The following is a 12,784-nucleotide window of genomic DNA, read 5'->3' on the forward strand; positions in this document are numbered from 1 at the left end:
AAAGTAAGGCTAAAGCGCTGAGCAGTAGCAGCAGCAGGAGGAGTTCATCACTTTTCCTTTTCACTGTCGAGTATCTGTGCCTGTTAGGCTGAGTCTGACAACTTAATTGGTTCCCTCGGGCGCTCTTTTCTTCTTCTTCTTCTTCTTCTTCTTCAAATTCAGCTTTTCGTGCCGTCTGCCACACCTGCCTGCAAAGCTGATGGGCGCGGCTGGGACCGGTGCCAAAATCTCTGTTTTTACTTGCCTGGGAAAGTTGAGCGAAAAGACACAATAGGATCGAGGACTTTAAGAACATCCCCGCACGACGCGTCAGCTTCACATAAACACATTGTTCCTCCGGTGGTGGATCAGTCGCTCCATCCTGGGAGAAATCCGTATTTGATCGGTACTTGTTGGAAGTGGCTGAAGGTATGGATTTCTTTTTGTTTTGTTTTGTTACAATGCAGTGCTCTGAAATAACTTGGAGACTTTAAAGGGGGTGGGGGGAGAAGGGGAAAGTTGTTTAAGGTGGATGTTGCGGATGTTTCTTCCCACCTGGCTGCTGCATCTCTGCACTAACTGCGCTCTGGGAGTTTGCTGATGGGCTGTCAATCTTTTTTTGGGTGTTTATAGGTTGGAATTGTTATAGTCTTCAAAGTTCTCCGCACATACTTCTTGGCTTGTATGTACAATCCATTGGAGGGGTTTTTTGGGGATCATTTTTCGGTTATAGTGATCTCAGGATAGTTTTACACATTCTCCTTTTGCTGTGCTATTTAGATCCGTCTAAATATACCAGTGGCTCCGGCCTTTCTGGAGCATCACGCTTTAACTGACATGTGCCTATATTTGCTGCTCAGATCAGTTACAGCCTATGATAAGTAACTGTTTTTTGTTTTTTTTTTTTACAAGCTTCAAGCTAAAAGGATAACAAGGAGTGGATTTATTGGGAGAAATATCTTCACTATTAACTTTTCTCACAGCAGTAAAAACAGCATAAATGTGTTACTGGGCACAGGTAGAAGCTGTGGTTTCAGCACCACGTGGTACAGGAGAAAAGTAACAAAAAGGGCATCTTATGAAGTTTCTCTGCATTGCTGTTTCTAAATAACCTGAGTGTAGATGAAGCACATGCAGTTAAATGCCCTTAGTTGGCTGGCAGGGTGTGGTGAGAGGATGGTTTTTCAGAGCTGAGCGGTGATCCACCAGACTCCTTTGTTCCTTTGTGAGTTTGCTCGTCAAAGAAACAAAAGTAAATAGAAAGTCTGCTGAAAGCTATAGATGATGCTTTTCTGTGGTGTCCTCTGTTCACATAGAGGTAAATGTGTGCTCTTGTTGCATATGTTCTGCCTGTCTGCTGTTAGTGGAAGGGGAAACCATATGGTGGTTTTAAAAAATACAATCAGGAAGACTGGTGTGATGACATTTTGTGTTTCAGCTGGGATGAAGTATCAAATACATGCAGTAAACAAGCAGCCTGATCTTTAACCCAGATCATTCCTGGGAGAACAATTTTGTCTTTTTTTTCATTAGATGTTAGCTAAAATACTATCTAACCACAGTTAAGAAATAAGCAGACGGCTCTGAATATACATGACTGTGGTCAACATTTTATCATCATCTCACCAGATTAAAATGGGATGGACGAGTTAACAAGGCAGATGGACTTCTCAGAAGAAAAGGGTGAGATTTCTGGATTTCCTCCGAAGTTTTTGGAATGGCAGTACAGATAGACAAAGCCACCATTAAATCCCAAAATAAAGGCTTGATTCACCCAAAATAGACACACATTAAACAAAAACTAACTGCCACAGACAGTTTTTGTTCTATTTGAATTGGATTTCATTCAGAATCTCAGCGTCCCATTTTCACAGACCTCATAAAGTGATTTCTTATTTGAGGGTTTAAAGACAGATTGGTGTAGAGGCTCAAAAATACTTTGTTGCTACACGGTTTTAAATAGCGTCCTCCTTTCCTTGGTGGTGGTTTTGTCTCTCTCTCTCTCTGGGGGGTCTTATTATCACTAACATCACTGCATGCCTTCACTGGTCTCACTTTCCATTGCTCATCACAGTGTAAGTCATCCTCTGGGTTTCCCTTCAGTAGTCATAGCTAAATGTTAAAGCAGAGCTCATCGCGGCCTAACAGCTTCTGACACAGGGCGGAGAGGTCAAGCAGGCCCGGATCATAAGTTTGACCATTGCCGAGAGAATCAGACACGCTGTCCTCTTGTTTTATTGATCACTTTTAAAGCAAATCTGCTGAACTTTATTTATTTAACACATTTCATAACCAGTGGTTAGAATGTGTTCGAGGCTTTGCCAGAGTCGAGGAGCATCGGCAGCAGGAGCATAACAGGCCTAAAACAGACATAAACCCCTAAAAGGGAAGGAAAGCAGGAGGGAAGAGGAGGAGATGAAAGGAGGAAGACACGAACGAGAAGCCAGCATGAAATTAAAGGAATTTTTATAATCTATAGCTGATGCCAGCAAAACTCAACAGGCTGCTGCAGGAGAACAACTTGCCTCCTGCTGGAACAGGGGTGTTATTAACATCAAATTTATCTGCACCCATAATTTATGCAATCTTTATTTAATGTTCTTGTAATTCATGCCTACATATATGATGAGCATGAAGGCTCAGGCTGACCTGAGGACAAAGTCTTTGATTACAGTCAGAACTTGTCAGAAAGTGTGAATCCAAGTTGGGACTGAAAATTCATAAAGAAAACGCGGTCACAGGGCGTAGGGTCCGGCTCGTTCCTGGAGGTGATTTAGTTGTTATTCTCCTGTTGCGCATTGTGATAGCAATCACAGGGTCAGCAATCTGCAAATTAAGACCTCAAGATGCTTGTGAAATTTTTGGTAGGGGCGTTTTTGTCAGTAAGAATCAAAACATTGAAAAACTTGACATGTCAGATGTCCTCATTTGATACTTTAGCTTTATTTAAACGCAAGACTTGAGTTTGATTTGATTTTACGGGAAACCACCCAACCCGATGACCTTAACCTGGCACTTGGTTGTTTTAGAACCAGGTAATTGCAAGTCACCTGTTATTAAAGGCTTCAAGGTTGCAACTAGAACTTTAATAGTGTTTAATAGATCAGTTAATACTCTATTAAAAAACTATGAGGCACTATTAAGACTAGCATTTTGCATTTTTAGATGGTTGTCAAAATCATTAATAGTCAGAGTGAAGTTTTCATTTGTATGCCTGTTAATGTTCGTAAGCAATCACATCAATTCACTATGGTTAGAAATTGTTCATTTCATTAAATTTCATTAAATTTAAAAAACAGTTGTAGGAGGACATCGACCAACCTTGCTCTCCAAAAATTGTTATTAATGTGCTATAACAGTTTTGTAATCCTCTCTCCTAACCCCTAGTCTTTAGTTATAGTATAAAAACAATAACAATAACAATAAGTGTCAAGATGAGTCTACACACAATAACATGTTATTTCTGTTTATTTGTTTATTCTTTTCATATTTATTTTTATTCTGATCATTTCTGTTATTTTTCTGTTGTTATGTGATCTGTTTTCTGTTATTCCATTATGTCATCCTGTCTATTACATAAAAAACAGATAATATACTGGCAAAAAAAGTACATTTTCAGTTTTTTTACAACAAAAAAAAGTGTAGTTTGCTGTAATAACTCTCAGTGTTATACCTATATGGAATCAAATACTGTGTGCACAGTAGTAATTATTGTTTCCTTTTCATCAGTTGTCACAGAAACCATAACCTCCACAACCAGACTGACATCTCTCCCACCAAGTGAGTCTCTTTGGTCTAGCCATGTTTGCCTTAATTGTTGTCAGCAAACTAAAAACAAAAAAAGAAATAAGAGTAATTATAGTTCTAAAGGAAGTTCCCGATGAGTAACTGCTTCTTGTGTTTTGCTGTGTGTCTTCGTTGCTAGAGGGAACCAGCGGATCAAATCACAGGAATATGTCCAGCAGTGCTGGAGGGCTGGGCTTGGAGAAGAATGTCTTAACCCAGAACAGCAGCAGTGGAACTTACTTTTCTTCATGTGAGAGCAACTTTCCACTTAAAATGAGGAAGCTGCAGTTTTGTTTTGAGATGCTGAATGTCACATTTTTAACCCGAATTACAAAAGACAGATTCTAGTTTTTTGCATCCAGGCAGGAATATTTTATTTCTTGAAAGTAGCTCTGACGTCATTATTGATGCACTAAGATACAGCGGAGAGCATTACTATTAAAGGAGGCTGAGGTGGAGCTGGTTTACTGAAACGTTATTTTTCGGGTGCCAGAGGGAAACGGTTACTGTATTTAACTTTTAGCTCCAATCTCAGTAAAGATACTTACTTAGATGTTATGGTTTCATGCTACTATATACTTCTGCTCCACAGCATGGCATAGGGAAATACTTTACTTCTTTTAGTTATTTAGCAGGTTTTTAATTAGAAATGACTATTTTTGTGCAATATTTATGGGGAACTTTTTTATTGAATTGAATGAATAAGTTAAACCAGGGTTTAATGTAAAAATGACAGATCTGGATGTTTTCACACACTAAAACAGGAGTTCCTCTTGTTGTAAAGTAACTATCAGTACTCTAATTTAGTTTCTGTACAGTTTGTGGACTGTACAGAAAAACCAAATTAAATAACTGAGCCTGTTTCAAGTGTTTCAAGTTTTGCACAACTGGTCAGCTGAACGTGTGGCAATGCGAGTGTTATCTGCAGAATCTGTATAACATTAATCATATTCTGCAGGTAAACACGTTCAGGAGTTTCAGTGGATCTGTTTTAGCTGCTAATGTACACTTGCCACAGGAAATCATTTACTTTTCTTTTTAGAAACAGCAGTTTTTATTAAATAAAAACGATTATCTTATGTAGCATCTTCTGTGGAGGTTTCTCAGGAATATTTTCCAGTAAGTGGGACTTTAAAATGGATCATCACTATATATTTTCTGTGTGCTATGTAGTATTTCCAGTATGTTCAGTTTTTCTGAGATGTGGCGGAGCAGAAGCTGTAAATACTCATGTAAAATGGCACTATCTTAAATTTACAGCTGAGAAAAGGGACTTAGTTACTACTTCCTGGTCATATTAGTCCAATCATGACTGAAGAGTTCTGTGAAATCATAAATAATTTTGGAAATCATCCTTCCAGCTTCTGTAGGTGTGAACACCGGGAGCTACAGCTCCTCCTCGGGAATCTACCTCGGCGGAGACTCCTCAGGAGGGGGTGAGGGAGGTGGGACCTACATAGATGGAGAAAGCTTTGGAATTGCCACAGGAGGAGGAGGAGGTGGAGGCAGCGGAGGCAGTTATCTCGTGAGCTCCGCGTCCAAGGTCCGGTCCAGCTTGTCGGGCGGTGCCAGGAGGACGCAGACTGCTGGCTCATCAGGAGGCCTGTCGCCAGCTTTCCGGGAGAGGAAGCACATATCCAGCCGCTCAGGGGGCTATGATGGTGAGATCCTGTTAATAAAACAGTTGGCATCAGAGAGTGAAGGAAACTGGCACAACTCAAGGGTGCTGTTTATACTCCTGCTCAACCATTGTGCTTTCTTCTAGGGAGTTCCAGTGCTAATTCCTCTCCAGAATTTACTCGCAAAGATTATGGAAACTATTGTAAGTGAAAAGGCTTATCAATGTTCTCATTGCACAATATCTCTCCTGTTTTACCCTAAACATGTGTCTCTGTTTTTCTTTCAGGCTCTGGTGCCACAAGAGGGAGAAGCGAAAGCAGAGGTATTTAATAATAGCTCCTCCCCTCATTATTTCTGCACCATCTGACTCTGAATTGTTATTTATTTATTTATTTTATTAAATGAGGATTCCATTGTCCATTGTGTGTTGTGATTTTTTTTCCAGAAAGCGAGATCAGAGTCAGATTGCAAAGTGCCTCCCCCACTCCCTGCAGATGTAAGACCTCTCAATCCATTTGCTGCTGTTATGCAAGTTCTCAGAACTTTTTCTCATTTTGTCCTGTTCCTGAGTACATTCATTCAAAGAACCACTTGCATAGTGAAAGACTTTTTACTATGGGGTGTCTCTTTTGAATCATGTGGATCAGATTTATATTACGTTCCACTTCTCACATGCGAGTCTATAAAATTCTAATTTGTAACACGTGTTGCAGTTAGTTCTCCAAAACAGAACATATACATCAGCAAAAAGAGACGAGGGGAGGTTTAAACAGTGGGGACTGTGCCTTTGTTTGCACTGTAGCCATGTGGAGAAAAGGTTATGGGGCAGAGTTTTGGTGGTAGCAACGGCACACATGACTCACTGTTTGCAGTAAGTCCCATTTTAGACCAAAACGGTGCAGAGTTAGAGCTGAACAGATGATCATCGCTCCCCCTGCTGATTGAAGTCCATAAGTGCTGTTATTTAATCCACATTTTTTAAGAGTTAGTCACTCTGTGCCACCTTTGGCCCCCTCAGCCTGCCACGGTACGTCGTGTGTAGTGGTGGAGAAAGCACTTTTACTAAATATAATAAAACAAAAACAAGACCGTAACTCTCAGAAGTGGAGTGTAAGTCTCTTCTTTTGTAGGTTTTGCAGCTATTATCACTCGCAGAAATATTACAAATAAAAATACTTTCAAAACAATAAATCATGGCCACTTTTACACTGTGAGATTATTGCATGAGTACATGTTAGATATTTATATGATTGATTATACCTGTTTTATGACAAACGGAGATTAACTAATATTTTCAGAGGACACATACCCCCAACTAACCAAACTAAATGAAGAATAAATATTAAGACAAAATGTTAAATTTTCTTTAAAAAGTGTTTTTTGTGTTTGCCTCTTGCAAAATTACAGTCTTCTGTTTTTAGGATTCCTTTTAGCCATAAACTTCTAACAGTTTCTGCTGTTGAGTTTCTAGTTCAAATTCAAGATGAAACAGTATCTGAGATGTGCTGCATTGTTGCATTTGTTTGTGCGTTTGTGGTTCTGCAGGGACAGAGTTGGATGACGTGAAGAAGCTGCTGAAGGGACGCTCTAGCAGCGTCAGCCCCACTCGCTCCTCCAGTGCCTCCATCACCCTGCCTGTCCCTAAAAAGGCCAGCGTGGAGACCAAGACCATCTCAGTGGCCTCTCAGTCAGGTATACTACAGTGCTAAACCCTTTAGCGTTGGAGATTCACGTAGAAGAACATCTTGTCAAAATAGTCAGGGTTTATTAAAAAGTCATTATATATTAGAGAGGTGTCACAGGAAATCTTAATATGGAATAAAGAGGGAAAAAATAACATTAATAAAAATGTATATTAATGTGCAATAAAGTTAGTTGTCAAGTTGTGTCCAATATATAGATTTAGTCTGAATGTGGAAACAGGTTATAAGGGGTTAAACTGTTTAATAGACTCTTATATATTGGTTTTACCTTTTCTCACACACATTCATACTATGTCTTTAAGCTCTTTTTAACTGTCACACGCACACTCACACTCTGATGGATGCATCAGAGGCCAATTATGGTTCAGTATAACACAGACAGTGGGGGGCTACTGACCAAACTACAGGACAACGCACTGCCGCCTGAGCTGCACATCACAGACACAAAGTGGAGAAAAGTGAAAACTAGAGACACATTTAAAATGTTTGTCTTTGTGTCTTTTCTCTCCTGCAGTTTCAAGTTCTTTTGGCTCTGGTGTGAGATCACCTGGGTTCAACACCATTGATTTATCAGGACTGTATGATACCGGCCTGACAAATGGAAAGCTTGATAAATCAAGCCAGTATGATATCACAGACAAGTATGATACTGGCGTCAAATCAATTCAGTATGATGGTAGTCTGAAATCAGGACAGTATGATACTGGTGTGAGGTCATTACAGTATGATGGTAGTCTGAAATCAGGACAGTATGATACTGGTGTGAGATCAGTGCAGTATGATGGTAGTCTGAAATCAGGACAGTATGATACTGGTGTGAGATCAGGACAGTATGATACTGGTGTGAGATCAGTGCAGTATGACACCACTGTAAGATCAGGTCAATATGACACTCTGGACTCCACGGTGTTCCCCACTTTCTCCTGGTCCACCTCCACTCTGCCATCCTCCTCCACTACAGTCATTGCTGGCAACACCAGCAGCTACACATACCAAAGTGGGCAGGTCAGCGCCAACAACATGGCTGCAGGCTTGGCACCAGTCATCCCCACCTCTCCATCATCCCTGTCAGGTGAGACCAAATGTTCCTGGATATACATGGATATGTTGTCACTACACATGCATTTATTATGCTCCATATCTACACATGCTTACATATAAACAAACATCTGAACAAGGAAACAGGTACACTATGATAAGTCTTATATTAGAAATCAGCAGATGTCATCATGCCCATCCTGATGGTCCATAGTGTTGAATTTGAATATTATATATTCTCAGAAAAACCTTGGAAGTATTTTCCATATTTGATGCATGAGTTTTTGTGAGTTTTTGATACTTTTCCATAGTCAGTGTAATTCTTTTCCCTGAAAAAACAAAATAAATTGCACAAACTCCAGTTAAGTCTTTCTTCCCTATTCTGGCTGGTTAGCATAGTCAAGTTGTAAAACTACTCTGGGGCCATAAATGGAAATGAAGGATGCTTCCTTTCTCCACTGTGACTTTCCTCCAGTGTGAAATAATTGGTAGTTACTTAATCAAATCTCTGCATCTATATTTTCTAGTTTACGGCTTTCAGAATAACCTGGCACCCACTTCGGCCAGTGTGCTCACCACCAGTGGAGCCAACGTAAATGCTAACCTGGGAGGTAAGAAAACCTTTTTTCTATCCTCTTTTTTTCCCCTCATTTCAAAATTGTGTCTTTCTTACATATTCATCTATGCGTTTGTATTTACAGGATATGGTGTTCAGAAGAACGTGACCAACGGTGGCAGCGGCATCAGCACTGGAGTCTCTACGGGTAAGTCTGCAACAGTTTAAATCCCCCTGAATCTGATAAAAATAATCAAAGGCTGAACAAGATTAATTCCTGGTGGTTTGTCTTTTATCAGCCACTAGATCCCAAACTGATGACGCCTATAAGAAAGACTATAAGTTCGTGGTTTCTGAAAAAGAAAACGTTCCAGCCAAAAGGGAGACAGATATGCTCATTTTGGCAAAAGACACCGGCAAGCAGTTTACCAGCAGCGGCATTCATGTAGGAGGAGGTGAGCCTCACACTCAGCGCCACCTACTGGGCATACAAGTTCCTCAACTTTCCTTAGAGTTTTAATCGGGAATTGGTCTGACATGTATTTAATTGCACTGTTTTTTATTCGTTTTTTGGTTATAATTTAAACTCCTTTAGAAGCTGATTGTCTGTTACAGTTTGTCATTGTATGTTTTCAGTTTAGTTCCTTAAGAAAAAATAAATAAATACATAAAATGGGTGCTTTTTCTGTTTTCACAGGGTCACTGTCAGGAGACTCGATAAAGAAGGAGAAGCTTATTTCGAGCTACGGTGAAACGGCCCAACTGAAGGCAGAGACTGGCAACTCTTACTGTGAGAGCATCTTAAAAGCATCTCCAATGTGACTGATTTACAAGAAAACAACAACAATAACAAAAAATTGGTGATGTTGGTTTATTTCTTGCACAGATGGTTCATCTGGAGTTGTAATGAAAGACAAAGCCACCTATGCAGGTAAGTTTCATCGACATAAATATTGAGGAGTTAATTGACAGTGTACTGAAAATTTAATGTTGGATTGAACTCGTCACTCTTTCTGCAGAGATTCACAGGGACAGCGGCATCTTCGGAGGCGGAGGACTATGCTGTTGTTCGGACTCCTGTTGCTCCTGGTGGAAGTGGCTGCTGGGCCTTCTCCTTCTCTCCCTGCTCTTGCTGGGACTCCTGTTTGGCCTCATTGCTCTGGGTAAGATTGAACTGTGCAGCCTTATGAGAGTCCCCCACCCCAAAGGCCACAGATAAGATAAAACCTCAGGAGTCTGAAGGGCCAGTTTCTAAAGCTGCTGTGCTGTGAAGGATCAGAGAGTGACTGTTTTTTAACCAATAAAAAGTGTTTCAGCCTTTATAGACTAGTCTCCACTATTGAGCTGAGAAACAATAAATGTAATTCTCTCCCTGGAAATATGATCTCTTAATGCCGTCCCACCCCCATAAAGTCTGGCATTCATTCATTGTCTACAGACCAGCTCTGGAAATCGTTGCTGGATGACATCAGAGACTCGAGTTTGCTTTGCCTGTAGCACGAGAGTTGTTGTTGTGGATTTACCCTGATAAAAATGTGATGTCAAGAACCTGAAAATACATTTGCAACTTACACTGAAGCATCCACAGCCTGCTCAGAGTCTGTGAACTGATAAACGTCTGTTTTTCATCATTCAGTTCAATACATATGTTATAACTTATAGCTTAGTTATATGTTAAGTTAAATATGTTCTGAGGGGAACACAAATGAATTTACGAGTCTTCACTCTCAGTCTTAGACTGTGAAGCAACAGCAGAGTTTGAGAGGATATACACTTCATTTTTATGTCCCTTGAAAACAAAGGAAAAATAAAAATTTGACTCTGTATGTCTGGATAAATAATAGCCTTTTTATTGCTTTTAATTGTTCCAGTATTCCATATATAGTTTAGAAACTGAGGCTTAAGTGCCATATTACAGTTCATTCATTTCTTTCTAAAATCTGCATTTCCTCCTTCATCCTGGTATGAAGTTGGAGGGCTAAATAATCTGTTAAATTGTACAAGTCATCATAACTGAAGCACAAACTTCTGGGATGGTCTGTACCACCCAGAAAGCCACGTTGTAGATCATACAGCTCCACTAAAACACTTCAAATAGCACCAACACCACAAACACTGTCTAAGACCCCAGTACAGGTAGTATGGAACGGGAAACCGCCAACAGTAACCAAAAATGCTTCTTCTATCAGGCTGTAAACATACTTTAAATGTTGTATAGTTCAACAGCATCTTAACATGGAAGTCAAAGAGCACTTACATGCTTTTGGAGGCAGCCTCAAGTGGCCTCTAGGGGAACTGCAGTTTTGGGCTCTTATCCACTGGATTTTTTTTTCCTCGGGCTTGGAGGCTCCCACAAAGGGAAGCTGCAAGAATCCCGTTCTATACTTGTGCTCACATTTACTACAAATATGAGCAAGTAAATATGTTACATTTTAGATTTTTAGACCACAGCTAAAACATCATAGTACTTTCATCACGGAGTCATCTGATGTTAAGTGTTTAGTCTACAGAAGAGAAAAAGAAAGATAACACTTTATATTTGAGAAGCTGTAAATAAGAATTTTTTACTTACGGTGGAAACATCTGCCTGTCTTTTTCTCAGCTGAGGATGTGAGAAAGCTGAAGAGTCGAGTGGCGACCCTGGAAGCTGCGTCATCGGTCGCTGGCGCCCACACCAGTCGGCTGTCTTCCAATGATATCAACACTTATGTGGATGGTGGAGGTATGGGCACTGACAACACCATAGGCGTGGGTGGAGGAGGTGGAAGTTCAGGATCCAGGACACAAGTTCAGATTTCCACAAGTGATGTCAGCGCAGGTGGTAATGGCATTGGAGGGTCTACTGGTACTTCTGGTGTTGGAGCTGGTACCAGTTCCAGTGGGAGCTCCAGCAGTAGTGGAAGCAGCAGCGTCGGGAGTGCTGGTACAAGTCAAAGTGGTAGAGTTGATGCTGCTGGTACCGGTCAACGAGTTGGGGTTACCGGTTCTGCTAGTGGTGCCGGTACTGGCACTGACCTCAGGATCAGCGTGAGTGGAGGACACATAGATTCTGCTGCTCTTCAGCTGGCCATCCAGCACATGTTAAGGGCTGAAATGCAGTCGCAGGCATTCAAAGGTACCACACACACACACACACACACACACACACACACACACACGCACACATACATATTTACATATCATGCACTACATTCATGTAATTGTTTTCCTTTTTCAGCTACTTTAGCGTCCTCAGTACAGGGAGAGAGAGGATTGCCTGGGCCTAAAGGTAAAATATAAAAAAGTTTATATAATTACATCTAAAACTATAATGTTCTTGAGGTAATCAAAATCAGCTGCATGTCATTTAAAATTTTAAGAATGTTTATTTTCCTACTCTTTTTATGCGACCCTGGAACTAAAGGTTTAACAGCAGTATCTCTTACTGACCAAAATATTTTCTTTTTGGAGTATTTCGGGTGAAGTCCTGCTCCATTTTTCTGCTCTTATTTCTCTTGTGTTTTATTTTTTATAGGAGATCCCGGTTTCCCTGGCATCCCAGGTGAGTAACGATGACTTACATTTTCATTTATTAATCACTACAGCCCACCCAATTTGTTTTCAGGCTGATATTATCTGTGTGCTGATCTATCAGTATCAGCATTTATAACAGCAGTTACAGTTTTTTACAGACGCTAGGACACATTTCTCAATACTTAGGTCACGTTTGCAAAACTCCTCACACAGTGAGCACAACAGAAGTCTATGTGGGCTAAACTGAGGACCAGTTATCATTGTTTTGGCACAAAATGCATTCAATGACCACATCTCTCAAATTTCATGAATTATCTTCTCACTCAGACACAACAACTGCCAAAAATCTTTGTACGTACAGGACATTTTGCATGTGCTTACATACTGTTTTCAAAACTGTTAAACTTATGGCCAAAACAATAATACAATGCAAAACTTGAAAAGACAGCAAAATCCAACAGCAATATTTTATTGAAACATATTTCCAATCTAAAAATGCAGTTTAACCAGCCACAGCTGATTCTCATTGTAGATGAGATTACACAAGAAAACACTGTGTAATGCTACATGTTGTTAGTGTTTTTTAGGT

The 12,784-nt window shown here is 40.2% G+C and overlaps 1 protein-coding gene across 4 annotated transcripts in view; it reads left to right on the plus strand.

The window, feature by feature from the left end:
* Positions 1–12,784, plus strand: part of col17a1b (collagen, type XVII, alpha 1b) — a 24,499-nt gene continuing 11,715 nt past the window's right edge. For 2 of the 4 annotated variants that reach the window (XM_082556774.1, XM_082556775.1), the window contains exons 1-19: positions 1–408; positions 1,609–1,662; positions 3,709–3,759; positions 3,905–4,015; positions 5,127–5,426; positions 5,531–5,587; positions 5,672–5,707; positions 5,831–5,881; positions 6,931–7,077; positions 7,603–8,160; positions 8,654–8,737; positions 8,828–8,890; positions 8,982–9,137; positions 9,380–9,472; positions 9,569–9,613; positions 9,702–9,845; positions 11,285–11,797; positions 11,900–11,950; positions 12,197–12,223. In XM_082556774.1, coding sequence (XP_082412900.1) covers positions 1,620–1,662; positions 3,709–3,759; positions 3,905–4,015; positions 5,127–5,426; positions 5,531–5,587; positions 5,672–5,707; positions 5,831–5,881; positions 6,931–7,077; positions 7,603–8,160; positions 8,654–8,737; positions 8,828–8,890; positions 8,982–9,137; positions 9,380–9,472; positions 9,569–9,613; positions 9,702–9,845; positions 11,285–11,797; positions 11,900–11,950; positions 12,197–12,223 — 2,530 coding nt within the window. In that variant the 5' untranslated portion in view covers positions 1–408; positions 1,609–1,619. The remainder of the gene's footprint in view (positions 409–1,608; positions 1,663–3,708; positions 3,760–3,904; positions 4,016–5,126; positions 5,427–5,530; positions 5,588–5,671; positions 5,708–5,830; positions 5,882–6,930; positions 7,078–7,602; positions 8,161–8,653; positions 8,738–8,827; positions 8,891–8,981; positions 9,138–9,379; positions 9,473–9,568; positions 9,614–9,701; positions 9,846–11,284; positions 11,798–11,899; positions 11,951–12,196; positions 12,224–12,784) is intronic. The other 2 variants (XM_082556776.1, XM_082556777.1) reach the window with 2 other exon arrangements.

The sequence above is a fragment of the Aulonocara stuartgranti genome (assembly GCF_965226115.1).
Source record: "Aulonocara stuartgranti genome assembly, chromosome: 13".
Lineage (NCBI taxonomy): Eukaryota > Metazoa > Chordata > Actinopteri > Cichliformes > Cichlidae > Aulonocara > Aulonocara stuartgranti.